This window comes from Corvus hawaiiensis, chromosome 3 (assembly GCF_020740725.1).
Source record: "Corvus hawaiiensis isolate bCorHaw1 chromosome 3, bCorHaw1.pri.cur, whole genome shotgun sequence".
NCBI lineage: Eukaryota > Metazoa > Chordata > Aves > Passeriformes > Corvidae > Corvus > Corvus hawaiiensis.
In genome coordinates, this window is record NC_063215.1 from 75,573,921 (window position 1) to 75,600,653 (window position 26,733).

General features: G+C 41.9%; 2 protein-coding genes across 6 annotated transcripts; one reads left to right on the forward strand and one right to left on the reverse strand.

Annotated features, from left to right (window-relative positions):
- Nucleotides 1-6,620, reverse strand: C3H1orf131 (chromosome 3 C1orf131 homolog). The gene is made up of 7 exons (XM_048298492.1): nucleotides 6,536-6,620; nucleotides 6,092-6,387; nucleotides 3,929-3,985; nucleotides 2,819-2,914; nucleotides 2,032-2,118; nucleotides 978-1,033; nucleotides 1-343 (listed from the first exon to the last, which is right to left on the reverse strand). Exons 1-7 carry the CDS (start codon nucleotides 6,594-6,596, stop codon nucleotides 214-216), a joined length of 783 nt encoding a protein of 260 aa, XP_048154449.1. The 5' UTR covers nucleotides 6,597-6,620; the 3' UTR covers nucleotides 1-213.
- Nucleotides 6,335-26,733, forward strand: GNPAT (glyceronephosphate O-acyltransferase). 5 transcript variants are annotated; one of them, XM_048298486.1, is made up of 16 exons: nucleotides 6,335-6,409; nucleotides 10,251-10,439; nucleotides 12,853-13,029; nucleotides 13,869-13,998; nucleotides 16,175-16,302; nucleotides 16,760-16,835; nucleotides 17,423-17,574; nucleotides 17,660-17,790; nucleotides 18,455-18,678; nucleotides 20,893-21,138; nucleotides 21,555-21,634; nucleotides 23,379-23,519; nucleotides 24,430-24,529; nucleotides 24,623-24,716; nucleotides 25,681-25,742; nucleotides 26,045-26,733. In XM_048298486.1, the coding sequence occupies exons 1-16, from the start codon at nucleotides 6,401-6,403 to the stop codon at nucleotides 26,086-26,088; spliced, it is 1,983 nt and encodes a 660-aa protein (XP_048154443.1). In that variant the 5' UTR covers nucleotides 6,335-6,400; the 3' UTR covers nucleotides 26,089-26,733. The 5 variants fall into 5 exon arrangements, with proteins under 5 accessions (XP_048154443.1, XP_048154439.1, XP_048154440.1 ...); XM_048298482.1 differs by lacking the exon at nucleotides 6,335-6,409 and adding an exon at nucleotides 6,635-6,886 and having other exon boundaries at nucleotides 10,248-10,439; XM_048298483.1 differs by lacking the exon at nucleotides 6,335-6,409 and adding an exon at nucleotides 6,635-6,886.

Consider the following 26,733-nt stretch of genomic DNA (forward strand, 5'->3'; position numbering starts at 1 on the left):
TAACCTTTATAATAAAAAGTCTAATTTTTATTTATAACATGGTAAATTCTAATGTTCATCCCAAGGCAGAATGGTACATAAAAATCCTGCAATAACAAATAAGATTAAAAAATTAGGATATGGTGGGTAGGCAAAAGGCTCCAGAAGTCTGTGTTGGTAGCAATGTGAATTCTATCTTATGCATATTGTCCATTTCACTCTGTATCATTAAGTTCATTTGCTAACTTTAGATGATTTAATTTTCTTTATGTCACGGCTTTGCAGAATCAAGGTCCCATTTCTGAATTTTCCAACTTGTCCTGCAGGCCAAATGCTAGGCACTGATTTCTTCCTTTTGACCTTCCTGAAACAGGGAGAGGAAGAACAGTAATTAAAAGAAACAGCAGAAACACATGGTGAACATGGTGAAAAACGTCACCTATTTATGCAGCATTTGGTATTATGGAGTATCAAACCATAGCATGTAATGACTTCAGAACATTTTACCTTCACAGACATTCATAATTTGCAGCACATTACAGCATGGTTTACATTTTTAAATGTTTAGAAACATGAAGATGTTTGGATAGAGAAGGAAGATAGAGTACAGAGGGAACCTGCTGCACTAGGATTAGAAAATGTCAGCTTACTTTCAAGCCTCTGTATACTGTAGTCTGTGCTTTGCAGAAATTATTTCTTAGGGCAAATGCTCTGAGTAAGTGGTGTCTCATGAGTCTGCACACAGGGATTTTCATCCCTCTGACCTCCATCTTAAGACTAGGAGCCTTAAGATGTGTTGGGGCAGAACTGACATACTTTCAGTAAAGCTGTGTAACTGAAGCCTCTGGAACTGCTAGGCACAGAGCAGTGTCACCATTTTCTGAGGAGCTCAGCACTTGGAGAAATTTGTTCCACTGTGATGTGCACAACTTCTAAAGCAAGACTGTCCAGTTACATAGGAGAGATACACTGGGGAGACCATGTTAAAAACACCTCACCTCTCCTTCTGTTCCTTCTGCTTCTTCTTCTTCTTAAGAGAATCACCCTTATGTTCCTGTTTTTAAAGACACATATTTTAACAAAAAAGGGATAGAGCATATTGGTTAAACAACCACCTGCACACAAAACATGCAGTAGTCTTTGCTTCACAGAGCAGCAGGCGCTTAAAGCAAGATGGGAAACCTTCTGACAGAACAAGTGATGCAACACATTATGGAGCCACTGGCAGGAGTGCCCAGAGCCCTTCCAAATGCCTTATGGAAAGTACAGCCCACTCACGACCAACGTGCTGCTCTTGCCACGTGCAGAAGCAGAGGCTTCCTTCTTGGGCATGAGACAGATCCTAGGGCCAGAAGATGGACTTGCTACCAGGCAGGTGTGTCCTGTCACCCAACTGAGGGCAGCTGTCAAATAACAGGGTTCAGCTGTGACTGGTCATGCACTGGATGCGCTTTGAGCCACATGACAGAGGAGCAGAAGTAGGTTCCTGGGAAAGAGGGTGGCAGGAAACCGGCTGATAGAGCAATTATCAGCCCCACCAGCCTGCTCCCACCTACACAAGAAGGCTCCTTGTCAAGGCAGAGAGTAGGCTTAGAGCCAGATGGGCTGTGCTATAGGATGGATGCAACAGAAACCTCACCCTTGCTTTAAATAATGAGTAAGATCCTAGATGGAATTGAGCTGATAAAAAAGCAGTTGAAGATCTGGCTCTCTGTGGTTAGACAACACGCAACAAACTTTAATTGGGGACCATTTTGTTTCCTCTTGAGAGGAAAGGATAAAAAAAACCCTGCTGATTTTGTGTCATCGGTCTATCAGCCTGAAAGGGTGAGGCAGTGAAACCGACCACAAAGCAAGCCTAACTCTGTGCCTTCATACTGCACACAACCAGCTTTTACCAATGAGATTAATCCTGTCGGAGCCAGGAACCCAATCCACAGGGAGCACCAGGTGTCAAGCTCGGGCAAACCTCCTGCACCTGAGGCATTATCTGTCAGGATTTTGGGCTGGCTCCTACATGCTGCCTTTTTATGCGGAATATTTCACACAAACCTTTTCCTTATCAGCATCCTTCGCTGCTTTTTTCTCTTTCATTTTCTCTTGGTAAGTCCTGTAGTTCACATATTCCTTTTTGGGGGGCTGCAACAAAGATTGGGAGGGACACCACTGATTATATTTTCAAACAGGTTCAAAAATTATTCACACACTTGCCAGTATTTTTCAGGTGGCGGTGATGGCAAAACACTAGAAATGCTTATTTCCTTTTGGGTGAGAGGAATTGACTTAAGGGATGTAAAGTAGACACAAATTGTATCTTTCTTGGTGAAGACAGTAGAGAGAGGCAATAATGCTCTCTTATCAGTCCTACAAGGTTTACACACACACACTGAGCTAGGAAAAAACCCCACTTCCTAAAAAACACCTAAACCATTATTTTTTTCTTTTACACTAGTTATGATAAACTAAACACTTTTCTCCACCTTTAACTCATGGGGAAAATGAAGTTTTAAAAAGCGAGCCCCTCTCTCCAACTATTTATTTTTGAATGGCCTGACTAAAAATTAGTAAATGTTGTTTTTCAGCCTGATCAGTCGTATTTCATCTATACTACTTCCCTGATAACACAACCATACTAATTGTCCAATCATCTACAGAAAATAGACAAGACAGAATGGATGATGTAAAAGTATGGATGATTAAGTGAGAGAAGGGTCAGGGCAGGGGATCTTGTATTTTAAAAGAGCAATACCAAAGCCCCTCATGTTCTTTACTGCTTTTCTGCACTGGGTGACCTCCAGCACAGCTGGGTGACCTCCAGCACAAACCTAGGGACAATTACCTTGGCTCCCAGCATGATAGCACGCTCCTGTTCCCAAACGCGTTGGTCCTGCTTCTTGTAGCCAGTGATTCCAAACTTGTGCACTTCCAGACGAGCCTACAACATTACAGAAAATAGCAATCATTTCATAATGTCCAACCTGTTGTAAAGTAATGCCTGGAAAAGTGCAGCAAAATCATGCTCCCAAAGAAATCCTGGCTAATACTGGAAATCGATGTGCTATAAAATAAAACTGAGTTCGGAGCTATACTGCAGAGCAGTTAACCACTGTCCAACTAATCTCTGGACAGTGAGGACTGTCAGGGGGATGATTTTCAATTCTCCTCATTTCACATAAAGTAACACATGGAATGGATTTCCTCCACGTAAAAAATGAGCACTTAACCAGTTTAAAACATGGATGGGCGGATGGTGAAGTTGTTTGACTACACACATAGGTAGAGTTAACACTACACACAAATACCTTGGCAAAACCACTAATGAAACCATAATTTTTTTAAAATGAGTGATTAAACCCCCACTCTTCTTAGCAGTGCAGAGCTTCATGCAGAATCTCCAGTGCGAGATTCCACTAGATGATAGCACATCCCCGAGCAGAGATTAGGCACATAAAACAGCTCACACAGATCTGTAAACAAATTAGTAGCTAAGGTGGCCAATGCTAGTTATGCTCATGTAAGAACAGATGAGAATAAAAAGACAAATGGAAAAAAGCCATCTGTTGTTTCAAAACCAGATGCCAATACACTTTTTTTTTTCCCTTCCCACGTGAGATACCAGAGATTTAACATCATGGGGCTGAAAGAGCTATGCTAAACATTATGGGAACTCAAGCACCTTCACACAGCTAAAATACAGTGATCCCCCTCAAATTCTCATAGAAAGATCAGAAAGAAAGGCCACAGAGTTGTAACAGCCTGTCTCCACATGGAGCAGTTGACTGCTGCCAGCCTGCTCCTCTTTTGGCATGGCATGCAGCCAGAATTACCTACAAGAGGTGGCCATTTCTGGAAGGGTTTCCCATCAGTCCCACCGTAGCTTTCTCAAGTATACACATACACATAACTGTACACTAAACTAGTGACATTAGACTTGGTCCTACTGACTTACCTTTTCAAAGTTAAATTCTTGTCTGACTGCATCTTTCTCTTCATTCACTACTGGGGTCTATAAATAAAACAAAACATGCCAAATTAATATGACAAGTAACACCAGTTTAAATGCTGACTGGGATAGTTTTTTGAAGACAGTTGTATGAAAGAATACACAGGTTTCCAGCAGTATTTTTTTCTAGCTTTATTACTTGGATCTATTAAAAGAGACAGTTTCAATGGCATTTTTCTAGATAAGTAAGAGAAAAAGTGCCACATGCGAGCTATGAATCACTTGAATTTCCATTTTCAAACCTGTACCAAACTGCTAATGTAAAATAGGACATGAATTTTAAGTTATTTTGTTTGAGACAGAGAGCACAGTGGTAACAGTGCATGTACTCACAGCTGGGGCAACATGCAGAACAAGCTTAATTCCCAACTGCATGGACATATATTAATGCCCATATCCAGCTCCACTAATTCCAGAGACACAGCTCCACAGGGTGCACTGTCAGCAAAAGGCAGAACCCACTCAGCACTGTCTGAAGAAAATACTTGCTCAAAATGAGCTCAGTGAAAACTACATCTTTTCTACTCCACAATTTACACAGAGACCTTTCATCAGCAGTTCTCAGTTCGGAGGGGGACTCTCTAGGGGCAACGGACTGTATCCTAGATAGAAAAAGAAGCACAAAATCCCCAGGGAGAGAGTTCCATGCTTGCTTGTTACAGGAGTGTCCCACACGGGACACTGTGGAGCAGCTACAAATCTCCCAGGGTTATTTTAGACTGTCTGCTTTCTGATTTCAGGGAGGATGTGCTGAGCCACCTCTCTGAGTGGAAGCTTAGCCCACTCCCAAGCATGCTGATGCAGGCAGGCAAACTGCCATCTGTTCAAGAGATTCTCCTGTTCACCTTCCCCTGTTTGCTCCCAAGGGTACAATCCACTCAGAGGAAGCAGGAGTACTACATAAGCATTAAAGCTGAACTGAAACACAGTTTCATGCATTTCCTTTTAACTCTCCAGGACCTCAGGGCACAGTGAGTCACAGGTCCAGGCCCGAGGGTTACACCAGGGCTTCTTCCCTCTGCATCCACCACAGTCAAACTCCTCTCAGCTCTGCAAAGACTTCTATATAGAAATGCCATTTCAACCACAAATAAACCTGGTTATCTTCAGAATGTTTTGCTAACAAGCCTAACAGCAGTCTTTACAGGTAGAAAAACTTAAGCTGTAAAAAACTTAAGAAAATTTTTAGAGGAAAACATGCTGGAAAAAGCACAAAAGTTTATGGATTCAAACAACTGCTGGGTCAGTCTGTTGAAGTTCCCAATTCCAAGCAATCAAACCTCCAATATCAGTAAGTCTCTCTGAATTCAAGACAGCCATATGTTGGCCCTTCAGAGCTTATTTTAGAATGGGCTTCTGATGTTATGACCGTAAAGACAACTCAAGGAAAACAACCGGAGAAGCTATAAAGAGGGACTGGAGACCAATCAACCTCTCTGCTCAGCTTCCAGCCAAACCTATCCAGACCTCCTTGCTGAAGCAACTCAGATACAGTTTTTGGTAGTGCAAAGTAGTTTAGCAGCAACAAACCAAACCAGAAGACTGAGATCTAATGCTGTTATGCATTCCCCCACTGACTACCAACACTGATCCTCCAAGACAAATGCTGCTTGCCAATGGCCCAGCGCTGCTGGGATGCCAGAGAACAGAAGCAAGTTTTGGCACCTCACATTCACACCTACTGACAGGAACAGAGCAGCACACAAAATTCCTGGGCACTGAAGTAACCAAGAGGCTTTGCTTTCCATTTCGTTCACTTCTTGCAATAACATCAGGCCTGTCAGCAAATCAACTTATTTTGCTGAAAAACGCCTATTTCAAATACAGGATTCTTATCCAGAGATCTTCTGAAATTGAAAAAAATTGCCTTCAAGTCCTGTCCCCACCCCTGCTTCATCCTGCCCCTGCTTCCAGGGCTGGAATCTGTAGGGCTGGATGCCATCGAGCTGAGCACGCGGATCGCCAAAGGATCCCGGATTTCCAGGCAGCTGTATCAGCAAGAGGGACAAACTTAGGCACGGCAGGGGGCTGGCGCCGTGTCCAGGGAGCGCATCCTTCGGGAAGGGGCGGCTCGGGGGCAGCGGGAACCCCGCACCCGCCCGGCTCTACCTGTGCTCCGCCGGCGGGCGCTGCCGAGGGGCCGTGCCGCTCCTTCCTCCTCCTCCCGCGGAACACCACGATCTCCACGGCGGGCGGGGCGGCGGGGGGCGCCGGGGCAGCGGCGGCGGCGGCGCTCAGCTCGGCCCGCAACTCTCCGAAGAAGCCGCGGGCCCCGCGCCGCCCGCCCGCCGCCGGCTGCGGCCCCCGTCTCTCCTCCTCCTCCTCCTCTTCTTTCTGCGCCGCCGGCGGCACTGCTCTCCCTTCGCCGTCCTCCGCAGCGCCCCGAGCACCGCCAGGCTCCTCACCTGTGCCGAGCACATGCCGCGGGTCAGCTCCCCGCCGCCACCGCTTCGCTCCAGAGCGCCCACGCCCGGCCCCCCTCCCCTCCTCTCCCCGGTCCCCGGAGAGGACCGCGGTGCTGGCGCAGCGCCCAGCCCGGCCCCGCGCACCCACCCAGGTCGTAGAGGGCACCGAGCACCGCCTCCAGCCGGCGGCGCGGCTCCCGCGGCCCCATGGTTGCCGCGGCGGACCGGCGTGTGACCCCCGGCGGCTCCCGTCGCACCCGACATGGCGCCGCCCATGGCGCGGTGCCCCCGCCCTCCTCCGCCGCCGCACCGCACCAGGCAGCCGGGCCGGGGCGGCACGGGGCCATGGGCGCCGCGGGAGGCGGCGGCGGGCGGCAGGGCACCGCGGCGGGGTAGGACGGGCGAGCGGGGCGCGGGGCGGCGCGGCGGAGCTCGCAGGACCATGGCGACGGCGGCGGCGGCGCCCGGTCGGGCGCGGCGAGGAGCGCCCATGTACTCGGTAGGCGGCAGCGGGAGCGGTGCCGTGGGGAAGGGGCTGCTCACCTCACCCATCTCTCCCACCCCCGTACCGCGGCGGTGCCGCTCACTCTGAAGCGGAATGACGGCGCTTGGCATAATCTGCCCTTCCATCCCTTATCCCCGGTTTGCGTCCCCGGGAAAGCGAGGACCACGCTCCGGAGGGAGGGACGAGGCCTTTGTCGGGGCCGGACGTTTCCCCTCACCAGCTGACCTTCCCGCGCGTGCTCTTCTGCCTCGGGTACTCCTTCGCTACCTGTCGTGTCAGTCGCGACAGCCAGAGGTCCCGATCCCGAGCGCCGCGTCTCCCCTCAGAGCTGCTGCGGAAGGCCCGCTGGGTTAGGGGAGCTGGGAAGTGGCTCCTGCTTACGGAGGCAGTGTCCCGGAGCAGCTCTCTGCCGTGGCAGCTCTCCGGGCACCGGGCGCTCCGCAGGGCTTCAGCCCCCCAGAAACCTGTCCTGCCAGCGACGGTGAGCTCAGCGCTGGGCGATTGTCGTGGGGATGGAGTGGCCGAAGCGGGTTTTCCCCTGTTATATAGTGAAAATTATTTTATTGACCTTGTTTGCTCCCTGCAGCTGCTTTCCCAGCCTCAGACAAGGAGGTTTGGGTGCGGGGTGCTAAACCCCACCTCTGTACAAGCAATTGGAGGAGGGGACTAGGGAGAGAGGGAAACGGCTCCTTGCTTCGGCAGAGATTCCTAAACTTCTCTTTTGTGTCGTCTCTACGTTGGTATCCCAAGGACATCGCGAGCACCATCGTTACTATTGCATATCCTAGTTACATGGAAGCAGAGGAGTTCCAGGCTCCTGCTGTTTTGCTTTCATACTTCGCCGCTGTCGCAGTAACAGTGCATGTCACTGAATTTCTGATGTCCAGGTTTCCAACAGTGTGTTTTCTAAGTGTGTTCTCTACCAGTTGGCAATTGAAGCTGGAACAATGGCTTGGCTGTAATGTTTGAAAGCACAGTTAGATATCTTTAGTGGTTGGTGAAGTGTGTGGTTTGGCACCCTCAGTGCTCCTTCAGAACAGGGCGTGAAAATAACTATTGCTGTGGAGAGAAATCAGTTGCACATCAAGTCTGAAAACATCAGGTGAGGAGCAGAGGCAGAGAGGTGATTTTTCAATGGGCCATGGCCTTTGCAAAGCTCTGCTCACCAGAGTTGCATTGGGGAACAGCTGTAGCCGCGTGGTGACTGCTGATGAGGCTGATGGTGCCTGTGCTGAGTGCTGGGTTTCTTTGTCTGGGTTTCATGTAGTTGCAGATTGCAGGATTTGAACTTTTGTAACTGACATAAACATTGCTTAGATTTTCTGAGCAATGATTTGTCACATACTGATCTGAGTAGGTGATACTGAGAGGCAAATAATGTTTTCTGCTACTATTCTGAGTTATCTTTTTTTGCCATTACAGAGCATAAGGGATTTATTTCTATTTTGTTTTTAATCAAGGGGGTTGATATAAGGTGTCAACAGCAACAGATGGCTAATAGAAACTATTTCCAGTCATCTTAACAGATCTGAGCTTACTCAGCTCTTGCAAAATACCAACCAGTTGAAAGCTGTGGAAGAAGAGAGATTGAAAGCTGTAACACTAAACCATATAGGATAAGAACTTCTAAAAGTTTTGTATTAATAGAGGTCTGGGTTTAATACCTATATAGGATTATTTTGAAAGTTCCTGAAGAGTTTATTCTGCAGTCACTGTGAGGGAATTCTCTACACTGCAGTTGTGGAAAGAAAAGTTATACAATCTACTAAATGCAGTTACAGTAGAAGGATGGTCTCCAAATTTGCCTGTCCTATGTGGGTAAAAGAACTTGAAAAGCTCAAACGTTATAGTAGGACTTGTGTCCTCCAACAAAACAAAATTGACTTTTGATACAGATGAGGCTTTGAAGGATTTTTTTGTCGTTCTTAATATCTCTTAAGTGGAGATATTCCCGATTTGAGTTTTTTTGTTTTGTTCCACCAAATTACCTTGTGCTGATGAATGGACGGGAACTAAAGATTTGCTCTCTACTAAATGTCAGCTGGTCTGATAGTGTTGGTGCTGTGGCTGTGCTCGGCTGTCAGTGAAAGCTGACTCCCTCTCCCAAGGTTGAAAAGCCAGCTGCCACTGCTGGGCGTTTTGCTTATCTGTTCCTGGTGTTCCCCTGTGTGTTTGCTGGCCAGGCTTTCCACTCAGCACCAGAAAAGGTCACTCTAAGAGCCCATGAAACATGTTTTATCCTTCATTATCAGATTGGTTCTGCACAGGTCATATATAGAAAGAGGAGGTAGAATGAATGAAAAGGTTGCCAGTGCTACCTTTCAAGTGGTACTGTGGAGAAAGACATAAGCATTTTTATTTTTAGCATCTTCTAATAAATATACTTGGTCATAAGTAATGCTTTTATATTTTTCTTTCACAGAGGCTTACTCCAGTTGTCTTACTTAGATGGGTGGCTATTGCTGCTATTTTGAAGTTTAGAGAAATACATTTTCAGTCTTGGGAAGACTGAGAGGTCATTCATACAAACTGTAGTGATACAGGAGACATCTCTCTCTAGCGCAGGGGTCTACTGGCTCAAAGGGAAGAGTTTTGTCTCTGAGTTTTCTGCAGCAGGATGGATCCACAATTAGTTCTCGATGTCCTGGGTATTTTTCCTCCTTAACAGTGGTATTGGTTATGCAGAGGCTGTGCTCTCTTTTTACCTATGTGTGCACCATAGTGCAATCATGAGGCTGACATTGAGGTGGGTTTTTTTTTTGTTCCTGCTGGTAATGTTTCATGTACCTTACATCCAGGCTTCGTGAAAGCCACAAATCATCAAGGCCCCAAATGCAACTTTAAGTAGCAGGGATTATTTTCTGTAATATTGATAAAATCAACTGATGATTGCATTTTTATAATGTCAATCATGGCATTGTCTTAATGAAGCTGTGAGATTGGGAATCAAAGGTCTTTTAGTTAATACCTATTAATCATGGAGAGGCTGGAGGCAGGGCATTTCAGCTTTAAAAGCCCACGTGTTCTCTCAGCTTCTTCCTGTTGGGTGGAATTAAGTAACGTGGCATAGGGTGATTTGGGGATCTTTGCAGTTGGGAATGGTTAGGGTGGGTTTTTTGGGGGGTGGGGGAGGTGTTGTTTGTTTATTTTTCTTTTTAGTTTCCTTCTAGATCACTCTTCCAAGCAGGTAGTATTGGTTCCTGCAGTCACAGAGTGTAGAATGCAAACATTTTTGAAAGCTAAAAAGAAACCCCAAGTGTTGCACAACATTGCATATCATTATTTTGGTGCTGTAACCAGGCAGATCACCAAATAGCTCAAGACAGTGTCTCACTCTTCATTTGTATGTTCCTAGCAGAAAGAGCTCACATCAAAGAAAAGAGATGAGTTTGAGGATATCTTGGAGGAAAGACGATTGTCCAGTGATTTGAGATACGCGATGAAATGTTATACTCCGGTGATCTACAAGGGACTTTCACCTTGCAAGCCAAATGCTATCAAAAATGCTGTTCTCCAGTCAGAGCAAGTTCAATATGTTATCAAGCAGGTGAGTCTGGACAATGCACTCAAAGATGAGGTGGACTGAACACATCTAACCTTTGTGCGGCAGCTGGGAGAAGGAGATTATTGCTGACCTCGTTAAAATGATAACTGTAGTTTGGAAGGCAGTCTAGTAAATAAATAACTCTCTTTTGGCAGGAAAAAAAATACTGGAGTTGCCACTAAAACTATCAGGTTCATGAAAGTGTTTTGATTTTGCATATACAACACTTCACCATTAACTTATGCAGTGTGCCTGACTTCTTTTTTTTTTTCTTTCTACTCCTACTCCACTGTTCTCACCACAGAGCAACGTTGTGAAAGACATTAGCACTCTCCTTAGTAGACATTTTTATACTTTGAGGGTAGGAATTTGTCTTGTAGGAATTTTATAGGTTAGTGATGTATTTAGGAACCATTCCTAAATGCTACTTTCACTAAAATGAGAGTTGTATTTCACAGATAATTCTTTGAATTAGAAACACTGTTTAAGATGTAACAATATTTTTGTTTTAACAAGAAGGGCAGATACCACTTTATAATGAATAAAGTATTTTATGGTTAGACTGGCTGATATTTTGCACTGTGTTTAAATGCCTGAAATAAGTGTGTGTGTTAGTTAGCAGGGTAACTAATTTCAGTATCCATGAAAAATAATTCCAAGTGTGTAGAAATATCTAAGATGTTATGGTTAGTCCTGAGTGACAAGCTACTGTAAATTTTTCTATTTATTTATTTTAATGGTTAGTGTTACCTATGATATATCAAAATCTGTTATAATGTGACAAAGTAAACAAAGTAGTTCTGTTTCCATTATGGATTGCTAAATAGTATGAAAGCCAAAAAAATCTTTTAACTCTAGATACACTAAAAAACTTACTGAAAGAAAATACTTTACAGAGGATTTGACAGAAAGACGTTTGTGTGATGTTTTCTTCTGAAGTGCTTTTTTGATAGAAAATGATTTTGATGGATATTTTCTGGGCTGGCATCAAGTGGTTGAAGGGAGTTAGCAGACCTGCCCATTGCAGCTTGGTTACCAGTTTTGCACTAGAGATTACTGGAAGTATCTAACTGAGAGTGTCTTGGGCACTGTGCCCAGCAGTCTCTGATTTGAGTCCCTCCTGCCTGGGCATGGTTTACACAGCTGTACACAGGCATACTAGAATTTGTTCTTATGCCAAATTGTTGAGGTTACTAAAGTTCAGTATGGGAAGTTAAGGTCATTAGTTTGTTTTAGCTTGCTGTATGTGACTGGTCTGGTTTTTTGATTTCTGCTTTTGGGAAGAGGTTAGTTCCATAGTGGATTTGCACTTAAATCACACAGGTGAACTGTATGGTAAGCTTTTTGCTGGCTGGTGAATGAGATCAAAATCTCTTCCTGGTGAATAACAAGAAGAATTTTTTGGCTTCCTAAACAAGAGTGATTTTCTCAGGCTTAAGTGGAAGCAGTTCTTGGCTTCTTTAAGTGGCTAAAATAATCGGTTTAAACTAGATGTGGAAATACTTAGGATGATGGCTAATGCATTTAAGGAAACACAGTTGAACCAGTAGATATGGTAGTAAAGTATATGAAGGTAGATTGGAGGAGATGGATTTTCTCATATGTCACAAAATGGAAATAATAAGTAAGCAGCACTGGCTTCCAATCAGAGCCATGCTTTTTTGGAGGCTTTTTCTTCTGCCATTCCTTTTCTTTCCTCCTCTGTGTTGAGTAAAAGTTATTTTCCTTATTCCATAACAGTAAAAGGCTTAACTTTTCAATTAAGTATTTCTAGATTCAAAGTACCAAATCAGAGGGATGGCCATTATTTAAGTCTATTTCAAGAAACTTCAAAAGGGAATGTGCATGGCAACAGAAGAAAGATCATTGATATGCACAGTTGGTAGAGACAGTGCTTTGTATGCAATTCAGCTCTCCATTGCCAAAGTAAAACATTATGAAGAAGTAGAAGTGTGATAGGGCTGAGGTTCTTTGTAAACTCTAACCCAAAACCACTTAAAATATTTGTGTTTTGACTGTCTCTACAAACACAGGCTTCGTTTTACTATTCAAAGGAAAAGGCACAGATCCTTCTTCAGTCTGATAATACAGGAAGTATTCTTTGAACTTAAATCTCCCCTGAATATGCTACAAGTTTTAACATTCAGATGGTGTGTTTGGGGGGAGGATTGTTGTACACCATCCCCTCCCCCCATTGACATCTAAGCTCATTTTGATTTTCAAGCAGCTTAAACTTGGTCTTGTCATGTTGGCTAGCACCAAACACTTCTGTATGATTAGATCCATGCCTATCACATAAAATAAAATCTTGTGGACTACTGCAGTAGTTCTGCCATAGTAGCTGTGGCACATGAGAATGGTGTGCATGGGCAAGGAGAAGATAACAAGTTGTCACTGCTGTTTTGTTTCTGTTTAGTTAGCAAAAGAGATGGGAGAATCACCTGATATTATTCAAGAAGAAGCCATGGAAATCCTGGATGAGATGGGCCACCGTATGCAACTAGGAGCTGTCAGATTTTTTGCCTTCACTCTCAGCAAAATATTTAAACAGCTTTTCCAGAGAGTTTGTGTGAATGAAGAAGGAATGCAGAGAGTGAGTACTGGTGGGAGGGAAAAAGTTAAAATATTTTCATACCAGTCACTTGGACAAGAACTCTAATCTTCAAATAACAAATACGAAAAATAACCTTTGAAAAAAAAATGACAGCACTCACTTTTGTTTATTAGTGCATTTCTTAGTAAATCTGGGAGGCAAGACAGATGATATACAAGTATTTTAGAGGCAAACAGCTATCAGGATTTTTTCTATATTTTCCAAGTGCTTTCTATGGTAAGGAATACCATGTGTCTGTGATTCTGGTAGATCAGCCACTGAGTCTTTTTATTCTTATAATATAAAATAATAATGCATTTAGCTGAATTGGGGGTCAAAATATAATATTTCATGGCTGAGTGGACTGGCTGTTCTGCAAAGCCCTCATACAGCTAAGAGTGGTGAAACACTGTGCACCTCTGAGGCAGGAGATGCTTTAGGTTTGCCTCAGTTTCCAGGAACTGTTGTCCCCCTATTTCATGTAAGAATGTCGCTGTTCTGGAGGGTGCATTCCCTGGGAGTCAGCAATGTCAGTCCTGGCAGCCCCTATTTGGTTTCCCATCCCCATCAAAAGGGATTGGAAATAGACTATCCCATAATGGGATGGCCCTAGTTTTTGAGTCCTGTGCTGCTTGTGAACCTCACGTTGCTACTCTGGAAACAACTGCTCCAAATTTCCTATGGCTTCCCTGTTGAAAGAGGTATTGATCGTGTTGACAGAGAAACAACCCTGAAGCAAATGGGGTTTTGTTTGCCTTAAGCCCTGTGCAGGTCTATATTTGCAAATTTCAACAGTCACTAAATATTGGGACAAGATTGTTTGCACTGTTCTTTTCCAGTTGCAACACGCCATTCAGGAGCATCCCGTTGTGCTGCTGCCCAGCCACCGAAGCTACGTAGACTTTTTGATGCTGTCTTATTTGCTATACACGTATGACTTGGCCTTGCCTGTCATTGCTGCAGGAATAGGCAAGTATGTTTTAAACAATGTTTTCAGGATTCAGAGAATTGGTAGCATTCTCTGGTAGCTGCAACTATAAGTAGTTGTGTTTAACTTCTGTGCCAAATACGTCTTGTTAAATCCTCCTTGGGTGTGGTGCTTACAATGTGTGAAAGCTTCTCATTGGTGCTGAGTCCTGTCAAAAAGGTGACTTTTTCTCATAGCAAGTTTGCCCAGAAGTACCCCATCTGTAGACCTGAGGCTGGGGCAGAGATAAAGGTTGTGAAGATGACTTCTATTTGCTTTTATAGCCTGGGAACAGGCAAAAACTTGCCCAGGTGGTACTGTGGATGCAGAACTTTTTGTGATACTTTATACAGTTTAAAATGCAGTCACAGTAGCCAGATACGAAGTACCAGCCAACTTATGCTTGTTTCTGATATGACTGATTTCTTTGAAGCATTGGCAGAACTTTGTGACATGCTGACAGCAGAGCTGTCTGGGGAGTGATATGTCATATCAGAGGTCAGGATTTTGGACATACTTAGTTGTGAAGCAGATGAAGCCAGTATATTTGTGGGAAACAGTTCTTGAGGGCTTGAACAGTAAATATCTTCCAAATTAATGTGCTTTTTGATAATCTGGATGCTGTCAACATTTAACTTAGAAACCTGATCTTGGAAGTCTCGGGTATCAAACAGGTCTTCTAAGCAGGCAGAAAACCACCTCAGGTCTGGTGCAGCACTGTAATATCCACAGGTAAGCTAGCAGAGATCTTGGAACCACTGCTCTACTGTAGTCTGCTATTCCAATCAAGAAATTAGGAAGACTGATAGAAGCTGTGAGAATGTGCTTGCTATGGAAGTTGAGATTTCCCTGGTCTTTGAGTTTGCGGCAGGGTGATGCAGGTTAGATTCCCAAGTTGATGTTTCACAGCTGCCTTGATCAAGGTATTGCGGTTTGCCTGTTGTGTATTTTTCAGAATATGCTCACACGCTGTTATAGGTATTGGTGTAATCCTTTGCTGACTTGGATTAGAGTATTTTTGAGTTTTGGACCTCAGAATAGTATCTTAAGATACTATTAGTTTAGCTTACAAGGAATTTTTAAGGATTAACATTTTTTGAGTGTTTTGGGTGCTTCAGGGTCAAAGTTCTCCTAAAGAATTAGGGGCTTGTATCTTGATGCTGCCTGCACATGCATATTATTTTAAATTCCTTCGGAGAAAATACAGTTCTCTATGGTTGTAGTTGTATTTACTGTATATCATGTTAGAGGTTCACAAGATGTGGTTTACAAACTCACTCTCAAAGCAGCACTTGTGCTGAGTGGAGAGACTCTCCTGATACAGGTGATAAGTGCCTTTGCTTTGTTAGTTATCTCTTGGCTTCAAGCATACGGATATGTGGGGATTAGCTAAGGGAGGATAAACAGTTGCCAGTAACTCTCTAGTACATCCTCATACAGTACATTAGCAGGAATCTAGTTGGTGCTGGAATGATCTTTCTGACACCTTCAGGGCAGTCACTGTCAATGTTACCTCTAGAAATGTGAGTTTATTTTACTGAGTGCATATCTGTTCTTCAGTGTTTCATGGATTGAGGTGGCAAGGAGGTCGGAGTGGCACATTGCCAGCTGATGTGTAGACTTGTTTTAAATGCTTACATAAGAAATTTGTTAATGTTAAATGTTTTTTCCTGCTTTTGACAAGTTAAGCATTGACTGTCATTGCTTAAAACTAAAAAACTGTAAAATAATTTTAGGTGGTTCAGTGTACATGCCCCAGAATGATGAGTCAGGATCATAGATGGTCTAATATAGTTTAATTGGCTGCTTGATTTCTGTGTCTTCTGGAATACATTCAGTAGTAACTGCTTTTTTCTAAAGATGAGTGAAACAATGTACTTCAGAAACTTAGTCTTTATTATGGTTGAACTCTGGCCATCTAAGTTATGAAAATAAATTGCTCTAAGTGAATGCAGCTTAAAAAAAATTGAAAGCACACTATAATATGCCATTCTTGTTGATGTAAGTCTTGCTAGACTATCTGAAAGCAAATAAATGTATTGGCAACAATGGAATCCTTGAAAGAGATCTTCTGTATTCTGGTAGTCAGCATGCTAGAGAACATGGTTGATTCTGCTGGTTGATATTAATCAATACAATTTGTGTGTATGGTTTGTTTTTTCTTTGATTGTTTTTCAGATTTCCTAGGAATGAAAATAGTTGGTGAGCTGCTACGAAGGGCAGGTGCCTTTTTTATGCGACGTTCCTTTGGTGGGAACAGACTCTACTGGGCAGTGTTTGCTGAATATGTAAAAACGATGTTAAGGGTAAATAACTTCCTGAACTCTCACAATGTTAAGAAATACTCTGTTGGAACAATTCAGGTGAAATATGCAGGATGTTATGGCTGTGTGATTGAAAGTCTTCATGGTGATCTGATTAAGTGCTTTTTACCTCCGATTTGCTGTAGGTGAAGACCACATGTGCACTCTATTATTATTATACACTTCAGTAAATGATAAACAAATTACTGCTCATCAGTTGCTTTGGATTGTGTGCCCATATCTCATGACAGACCCAATATTTTCATTAATTAAACTATACAGTGTGGCAAATACAATGGATGAATGTAGGCTTGCAGATGGCTTAAGTTAGATATATGTGTCTTTCATTACAAAAACCAACTTACTTACATTTGAAGTACTTAAAACTATTTTTGGACAATAAAGAAGAAATATTTTTTCTGACTAGCTTTTCGTTTGTTTGCTTGTCTTACTTTTGAAGAGTGGCTATGCCCCAATTGAATTTTTCCTTGAGGGGACCAGAAGCCGCACTGCCAAGACTCTGACTCCAAAATTTGGTAAGTTTATTTAAGATTTGGAAATTTTAATATTATTAGTGTTTTCTTTAGTGGCTATGTGCTTTGTAAGTTCTTTGGATAGAAAGGGATGTTAAAGTAGAGGGAAATTGGGGAAGTCTGTCAGAGTACTGGAAAACACTATGACTGGGTTCCAAGGCCAGACAAAGAACAGCAATACATTCCACTTGCACGCTACTGCTTTTGCTCCCTTTGCCCCATTGTGTACTAAATTCAATAACTCTTCACCCTTTTCTTCCTAGACAATAGGCATCCCCTGGCCAGCAGAGAAATACTGTAGTTCTCAATGTAAAAGTAATTGGGAATCTTTAGGAGGATGCTGTGCGAGCACAGAGCAGTCCTGCTGAAAAGAGCACAAATAGCTGTCCAAGAGCATTGCTTCCATTTACCCTCTGTTTTAAGACTTGGACAATGTCTCTTGCTTCTGCTTGCTTGAAGGGAGAACAGGCACAGTGCACACCTATTAGCAGTTTCTAAAATGCAAAGATATCCTTTTCAAAGTTGAATTGCCGTTGCTTTTCCCTCTTTGAAAAAGACAGGTGATTCATGGTTTTTTTCCCAACTGGCAGGTCTTCTCAGCATTGTGATGGAACCCTTTTTCAAACGTGAAGTCTTTGACACATACCTTGTTCCCATCAGCATCAGCTATGAGAGGATATTAGAAGAATCTCTCTATGCGTATGAACTTCTAGGAGTCCCAAAGCCCAAAGAATCTACATCTGTATGTAAATTCCTTAAGAACAGAAGTGGACATATACACATCCTATAGCACCAGAATTTAAGTTTTCCTCTTCCCATTTTCATAGGGGTTGTTAAAAGCCAGGAGAATCCTCAGTGACAATTTTGGTACCATACATATCTACGTTGGCCAGCCAGTATCCCTTAGAACCTTGGCCTCTGGGAGGATCAATCGGTGCCCATACAGTTTGGTTCCCAGGTACCACATCTTTCCATGGTGTATGCACAGGAAAAACATTTGTTTAGTCTACAACTGTGTGAACTAAGATGTCCTCTTTGTTTTTGTATTCTCTCACCTCCCTCCATCTGACTGTTCAAACTGCTGAACCTCTTTGGTCTGAGCAGAGGCTTATTGTGCTTGTGACTGGCTGTTTCTGAAATGAATTGTTACTTGTGTGGCTTTGCCCTGTGTTGAGAAGAGGCCACTTTAAAACTTAATGGTAATGCATGAACCAGGCAAAGCTCTGTTTTCTGAGAATGTGGTGCTTTTGCTGCTTAAAATTTTCACCTTTCTCTCACTTCTTGCATTATTCCTGCAAGCTGTTAAGTGATTGTGTGTCAGGGAGCTGTAGCTGTGACTAGATTGTGAGGCTTTTGCAATTTGTTATGTAAAACATAATGCTTTTGAATTTTGTTTGAAGATAGCAAATGTTCAGCATCCATACAGAGGTCTGTGCTCCAGGTAGTCGTGCAGCTACTGATGTTTTGCTCTATACTTGTTTTACATGGCACATAGAATCACCTTCCAGATGTTAGGTGCTATAAAGTTATGGATCTGGGAGCAATATGGAAGAAATAAAGAGGGGGCTGATTTATATTCCACTTTTTGAGCTCTGTACCTTAAATTGCATTGTTTTTTTCAGGCATCTTCCCCAAAAGCCATCTGAGGATATCCAAGAATTTGTCAGTGATGTAGCTTATAAAATGGAGCTCCTGCAAATAGAAAACATGGTTTTGAGCCCGTGGGTGCTAGTTGCTGCTATCCTGCTCCAGAATTTGCCAGCCATGGAATTTGAACTTCTAATAGAAAAGACTCTGTGGCTTAAAGGCTTAACACAGACTTTTGGAGGATTCATTGAATGGCCTGGTATGCAGAGAAAGTGTTATTTCTGTTCCTCTTGTTGCTTATGAAGGATAAATTATGTTTCTGTGGAAGCAATGTGTGGTAACAGCTTTACAGAATTCTTAGAATTATAAATGGATTTTAGGATATGCTAAAAATTATGCTGAAACGTGACAGGTTTTGACTTAACCTGTTGAAGATAATACTTTAAAAAACAGTTAGGTGGAAACAGAACAGATATTTTACTGTTGTATCATGAAGTGTGGCATGAGAGGGAAATTATAAGGTACTTTATTAGAGTACTGGGGTTTGTCTAATGTCTGTCTTTCTGAACTGTGTTAAGCCACAAGCAGTTTCCTGATCGCACCAGTGAGCTCCATGTAATGCTACATTTCCTGCTTGGTACTGACTATAGTATGAGTTGTTACTGGTTCAAAGAACTAACAGAAACAAATGGATGGGAGAAAATCAAAACTCTCAGTTGTCTGTTTATTTTTAAATTTCACTTTATCTCCAGAAATTATGACTTTCAGAGGGAAGGCTTCTTTGGTGGTCTTAGTAATATACGTATACACACACACACTCGTGTATATATATGTGTGTATATATATATATATACACATATATGTATGTAAAATATATATATTAGCTGCTGAAAGGTTGATTGTGCTTTCAAACTTTCTGTTTTAAACTTCTCTCTGTGAGCCAGAGTGATACAGACAATTAACTTTAGAGCTCCAGGATGTAAGTGGTAAAGCTAGCAAGGAACAGTATTGTATAATGCGAGTACATTTGCCTTTCTGCTGTAGGCAGACTTAAACCAAGGATCTTTGCTTTTATAGTCCTGTGTATGATCAAGGATCCCTCTCACTACTACAGTAAAGGAATAGGAGCTGGCTACTGGTATAAAAGAACTCTGTCACCTCTGGAAGAAAACCACTTCTTTCAGGGATTGGCGCTAAAGGGAATGCAGGCAAGGTCTGCTTCTGCCAGACTGGTAAAAGCAAGAATTTAATGGCAATATTTAAACAACGTTTAGAGTCTTACTACACAATAAACTGAAAAACATATCACATTCAGGTTTGCTTATTTATTTGGTTTATTTTCTTAGCAACAGTGAGTAAGCATTTGCTCTAGTGGAGTTGTGATGTAGTCAGGGAATAGCAAATAGGCATGGTAATGAAATGGAGAAATGACAACAGCTGAGTGGATATTGTTGGAGTGTGCTGGCTGTGCTCAAGGCATCAGTTGCATAGAAACTGGGTTTGTTGTATTGGTTTGGATTGTCAATTTGAAAGAATAAATACATTTTAAAGGCCGATTTGCTGATGCCAGCAACTACATGTACCCCCTCCATTCTTTGGTCTCCGAACAGCTGGTTGGTTCTACCTTTGTCGTGCTGGTTGGTTGTTACAGGCAGAACGTTTGCTTGGCTGTTAGAAATTTTATATTCAAAACAGGAACTGTAAAATGACTTGCTCAGACTTCTGCTTCCTATTGCACAGAGAAACTTGAGAGCTTTAGCAGAACTGGAACAAAGTAGGCTTAAGGAGGAAATAAGATGCAAGGAGACTCTATATGAAATCTGTCTTAAAGGACAACAATATGGTGGGTTTTTTCTGTCAGAGGCTATATTGATTTGATATGCTTGTGGTGCTGTGAACATGTAAAGTGTATTTTAGTGTTCAATATGAAGTTTTTATTTCTTGCCTGTCAAATTGATTCCAATTTGATGCAGGGAGTGTTTCTCATTGAGTAGGTATGTTATGTAACCATATTTATGTTAAGAATTTTTCTTAATTTAATTTGAGTTGAGGCCTTGCTTGTGTATGAGAGTTGATGAAAAAGTTTATAAAGACCTGTACCTCTGAGTCCAAACCTGTAGTGTCAGAAATGCTTAAGCAGAAGTATAGTCTCCATTTCCTTGCTAATGCATTTATCCATCAAACAGATCTATGCCTTTTATATTTGGAGGCTCAGAATACTTGATCCAGAAACAAAGGAAGTATTTGTAATTGTTAGTAAGTGGAAGAATTCAGTGTGTTTTAATTATAGAAATGTCTGAAATTTGTTCTCTCCATGTCATACTGTGCCTAGTTTCCCAATTCCTGGTATGGATTGTATTGGAACATCTCTCTGACTGAATGTTTAGTGTCTAAAATACTGGTGCATTTTAGGCTGTTTCAATAGAGTTATGCTCCCTCTTGCAACTTCCTGGGTGTTACATTTTCCTCCTAGATAACCTGTGTGCCAAAAAAGCAGTCCTGTCTGGCCTCACCCTGCATTCCAACATCGCTTGCCTTGTCGATGGCCACGTGGTCCTAAATGACAAGGGAGTGGAAGATGGAGCCGTAGGGGAAATTGTCTTCAGGCGTGCGCTGGCCATGCTCATGTGTGCCACGTACAGGAACCAGCTGCTGAACGTCTTCGTGCGCCCGGCCCTGGTGGCAATCGCCTTGCAGATGACACCCAGCTTCAGAAAAGGTACGCTGGGCTCTGAGAAGCTGCTGGCTTTGCTCCTTGTGCCATCAGCTGGGAGAGGAGCACGCGGGTCTGGTGACTGCTAGCAGGAGCTATCTGAGGCTGTTATACTTGGGATAAGGTAGATGTGTTGGGAGGGCAGGGGGTTGTTTTGCTTGCCTTTTTTTTTGGTTGTTTACCCTTCGATCCTTTTGTAGGATTTGATTGTGACATTTAATGCGTGTTCTGAGAAGCTACAAGCCTCTGCTCTTTCCTTTTCTTAACAGTTGAGTCAAGTTATTTGAGTACTTGCTGTTCTGTTGTGGTTTCTGCCATTGTATGTATGTTTTTAATGTCAAGTCCATATCTTAATTGAAGTAGGTACTCTCTCAAATAAGAAGTAAGTGGCTTTTCACTTGCATTTACTATATTTTTTTCAGAGGAAGTCTATAGCTGCTTCAGCTTCTTGAGAGATGTTTTTTCTGATGAGTTCATCTTCTTTCCTGGCATTTCATTGAAGGTAAAAACATCCTTTATACAAAAATACTGATAGTAATGCAGCCAACTAAAATAGCATCTGATTCCAGGGCTCTGCCAAACAAGGGCTTTGTGATAAACACCTACGGTGATACCACCTTGATCTGTAAGTGGGAGCTAGAACTTAAAAGGGGGTCATTTAGTTGGTTGCAAAATATTGTCTGGATCTACAAGGTTGCATATGGAATTTTTTCCCCATTCCAGTAAAAAACTGAAAAAGCCTGAAACTGCCCAATTATGAACTATTAAAATGAGCTGTTGCACAAGTTTGGCTTTTCTGCATAAAGCTACCAGCCTTCCAGCACAGATCTGAAAATCCATGTTATAACAGTCTTTTAAATGAAGTGTAAATGCTGTCAGGGATTCAGCCTGTGAAGGTTTTTGAAGTGAGAGCTTTCCTAATGGCATAATAGTTTCCTTCGTAGAGTCTTACGGAAGCTTTAGTTGCATCCTTGTTTGCTCGGAAAGAGTTTCCCCTCATTTTACCTCCTGCCCCATGCAGCCATCAGTCAGACAAAGCCAGTATTGTTCCTGCATACTGCCTTATTCCAGGGCTCAGTTTGCCTGCGTGCACCCCTAGCACAGCTGGATATGGGCAAGCTGGGAAAACTGCAGACAGCACTTGGCTCTCTGCAGGACTTTCTCTGTCAGTTTGTACACAAACCTGCTGGGTCAGAGTTGGCTCTGGTCCAGCCTGCTTGAAATGCAGGTGAAAACAAGTTTATCAGTAAAAAAACTGGTTCAACCTCACACACAACATAAATTGGTATTTGTAGTTTTATATTTGGATTTTAAACTGATTGCGTGTGGTTTTTATCAATACTAAGGCCAAATATAGGATGGTGATAGTTGTAATCTTTCCTGCATTAAAAAAGAGAGAAGTATAATTTTCACAAGAATATTCAAGACTTGCAAATATATTAAAATCTCATAGATTTTTATGTAGAAGAGAATTGGGCCTTTTTAAAGGCTGATTGGAACTGTTATATTAAGTTTTATTTTTTAGCAATTGTTGGCCTCTTGCAGCATTTTTGAAATAGCAGAAGGTAGCAGGGAGCAGGAAGGTGGCTGGCTATGACTGACTTTGCTGGAGTCAGATGAAAGAGTTGCTGTGATGCGAAGGGATCTTTTACCCACCCACTCACCCCATTATTTGTTCATATGTCTGTCATGTCCATTTCCCATCCCCGTGTGTTATCTGTCCCCCTTTTGCCTGTATTGGCAGTAAAATGGTTTTGTCATTGACATTTCCATAATTTGTAATTTTTTGGCCATTTTGTTTTCCCTTTGTTAGAGGGCAGGTCAGTGAACTGTATCATCATTTATTGCAAAGAGTGGACCTGAGATAAAGGCAAACCGTTGCTTCAAAAATAGATAAATAAATAAAAAACACCCACAGAAAAAAAACCTAAACTGGGCAACCTGACCCTGTTTTGACAAAATCCTGAGGGAACTCAGGCTGGCTGTTGCAGTAAGAGCTGGGCCGCTTTCTTTGTGCCAGGGCCTGTTGTGCATTGACATACTGCTGTGTTCAAGGACATGTTCCCACTACCTTTCTATAAGGGTATTGCTGGGAGATAGGAAAAGTTTTGTTTGATTCTTTTGAGAACTGAGTGCAGAAATTGAAGTGGTGCCCTGTTGTGGGGGTTTCTGTTGTTGATTTTGGGGGAAATGCTAGCTGCACTTCCTGTAAATGTTAGAATTTCAGTTATGCATCTCTCTCCCAGGATTTTGAGGAAGGATGTTTTCTACTCACAAAATGTGATGCCATTCAAACGAGTCAACAGGAGATTTACCCTACTGACAAAGGAAGTGGTACAGTGTCTTTCTTGTCAGCTATGTTCAGACCTTTTGTGGAAGGTTATCAGGTATGTTGTCTGTAAAAAAAATGATCTTTTTTTTCCTGTGTTTTATAGGGAAACTAAGAGAGCTGTGATACTTCTGAGATGTAAATAGTGACTCTTTTCGTGGCTGGGAAATGCAAGAGTTAAGAAATAGCAGTAATAAATCTTAAACACCACCCTCCCCCCAGGATCTCAGTTTTAGCTTTTGGCTCAGACTTGTCCAATTTACTAAGGCGGTAACTACCGTGTAATGTGATGGCTCATTGTGGGTTTATAAGATTCATAGGGAGTGTGCTGCTACCAGGTTCATTGTTCTTCTTTATGAGGAGCTCTTGCTTAATTCATTTTATGTGGGCTGTCCTGCCAGATGTGGAAATGAGTTTGCATACCCTATCTGATAGCTTTTATGAGAGTCATGAATTCCATCCATAGCTCTCTAAATCCTCCTGGTTTTTCCAAGGTTTTAGTAAGGTTACATTCCTGTAGTAAGCAATGTGTACAAACCCAGAAGGCTAAAATCTCAGGTAAGTCAGCATGAGATTGGTGAGACTGTAGATGTTTAACATAGGGAAGTCTAGTTAGTGATCTGATGTGTGAAGTGGGTTGAACTGTACTGATGTGCCTACTTTTTCTCATCTTTAGAACAGGTATTGCTTTAAAAAAAAGAAACTGTTTTGATTGTAAGAGCAAGGATGTAAAATTAATGTCTAAGGTAGCTATTAAATACTGAGTCTTATTTTAATATTGGGATTCTCTTGCCTGTAAAACAGTAATAAAACTTTAAGATGCCCTATGCAACAATACCTTTTGAGTTCCTCTCCTACGCTTTTCAAAGTGGAATAGTATTACTTACTTACAAGGACACATCTGTTTATAATTCATTGAAAGCTGACAATCAAAAAGAAAAAAATGCTCATTTTCTTTAAAATCTTAGTTAATTTTCAGATACCTCTCAAAGGAAATGAAAGAAGCATTTACAGAGAAGCAGTTTATACCCGGAGTCCGCAACTTTGTTTTTCAGCTTCTTGAGAAGGGTGTGTACAGCTGTTACGCAATATCATTTTACAAGAGTAGTCTGTTAATTGAAAATTACAAAAATTTTAATTGTGTTTCTGCTTTCTCCATAGGGAGTACACAATGTTATGAAGCGCTGTCTTCTGACATGCAGAAAAATGCCTTATCAGCTCTTGTGCAACTGGGTGCAGCGAAGAAGAAGAAAATGTAAGTAGCATTAGATTTTTGGTGTATAGTCTTAGTGGCAATTCTTAATATTTGAGATCCTAGTGTGAAGCAGAACAGCAGAACCCCAAATGCCTGAGCACCAGAGGTTGACTGGATTTCCTGGAGTTGTGGAGAAGACCCGGTAGTTCCTTTCTGTACATGATGTAGAAGTGGAACGCCACACCCTCATAGTGGAAAAACTCCTGTGGGACCTAGCAACAAAATTCATTAACTCACTAGTAGGCTGCTTCTGACTCCCTTTACCTTTTGAGCTTTTCTCCTGAGGCTCTGATACGCAGAAAGAACAGCACTGCTTATTTGTAATAGAAACACTCTGTGTTACAGTAAGCCTTGTCAGGCTATGTAAGCAATAATCAGGAATACTGCAGGTTTTGGGGGAGTTCAGCACTGAACTCATCTCAAAGCAGTTTAACTGTAAAGCTTAATCATTTGAGTCTTTTAACACAGTTCATGGTTTGTAGGCCAAAGATTAAAACCCACCTGTTGCTGTATTATGCATTATTCTGTTATCAAATGAATTTGTGTTGTGGTGCTTCTTAATGTATTTAAAAGTATGACCATGGAAGTCCCCAGTACAAGTCCCTGCAGTGTCTTGAGTGTTTCACAGAACATAGTTGGCAGCTGATGACCTGAGCCATTTCCTTATGCCTCTGTTCATGAAATGAATAGGTTAGAATAGATGTCTATAGCTAAATTCCCCTTTCAAGTTAAAGGAATAAATTGAGTGCAGCAGAATTTGGGGACTGTAAACAAGAGAAAAGATAAAGAAACTGTGACTGTTCTTGAGTAGAGTCTGACATGTCCTTAAATTTAATATACATGCCGGTAGGATGAAAAATACTGTGTAATTATGAAAATGTTTTAATTCAGATTATTTGTGTAGAAATGACTGGAATAAGAAATCTTTGTTGAATAAACTTTTTGGGTTTTTTTGTAATTGTAGGCCCAATGGATTCACTTACAATGTAAATCAAGAGGCTGTTAGTAAAATCCTGGACATGTTTGGTAAGTGTTCTCTAATTAATTTGAATAGAGCTTCTTAAGTTATAAATTACTTTGGACAATGCACATATATTAGATGTAGTGCTTTTTCCCTAGTAGTTCCATAGATTTAACTGTATAAAAATCCTAGTAATATTTTTTTACAATACTTCTTCTGGTGTCATTAGCTGCAGCTTTCAATCTCCCTTCTTTATTCCATATACTGTGCAACCCAGTGACCGAGGGCAATAAAGTAAGGAGTAGTTTATTCGCGTGGTGTTTACAGCACGTTGATCAGAAATGTTTAATGTGGGTTTTTTTGTTAGATGCTCGGATACCTGTACAGAAACCTGTGGCTGCACGACTCTAAATGGTTCCTGATGCTGTGAGTGGATGTAAGCTCCTGCTGAGAACATGGACCACTATCCCACAGGAGCAGGGATGGGAGTGGACGAGGTTCCCCTCTTGCCCAGCCAGCCTGCGAGCATGGGAGGCACAGAAGTGTTACTTCAGCTGGACAGATCTCTATTGCCACTTAGGAAATGCTGCTGAGGGGCTTAGAGGTGTATGTGTATCCTCACCGTGTTTTGTTTTTTAAAACAAATTAAACATTGTCTTTTTTAAAATAAATATTTAAAGAAATGTGCACAGTAATGACTACCTAAATACATTTTTCTAGACTTGTAACAAGGAATGTGATTGGATTCAAATATTTCATGGATGTGAAAATGTAACAGGGAATTAAAAGACTCGCTATTAAATTAATATTTAGGAAAAAAAACATTGCTGGCTGGCTAAATGCAAGGCAAGGCCCTCATGAGTAAAGAGCACAAATCAAACCCTTGGGCAATAACCAGAACTGATAAATGTGTTGAATTTTGTGTTTTGGTCTTTTTTGTTTGGGTTGGTTTTGGTTTCTTTTCCTTTTTTTTTTTTTAAAGGCAGCTTGGCATTATTTTAATTACTTAATGAATGTTATATTTAAACACTGAATTAAAGCAGCGTCGTTAACGTG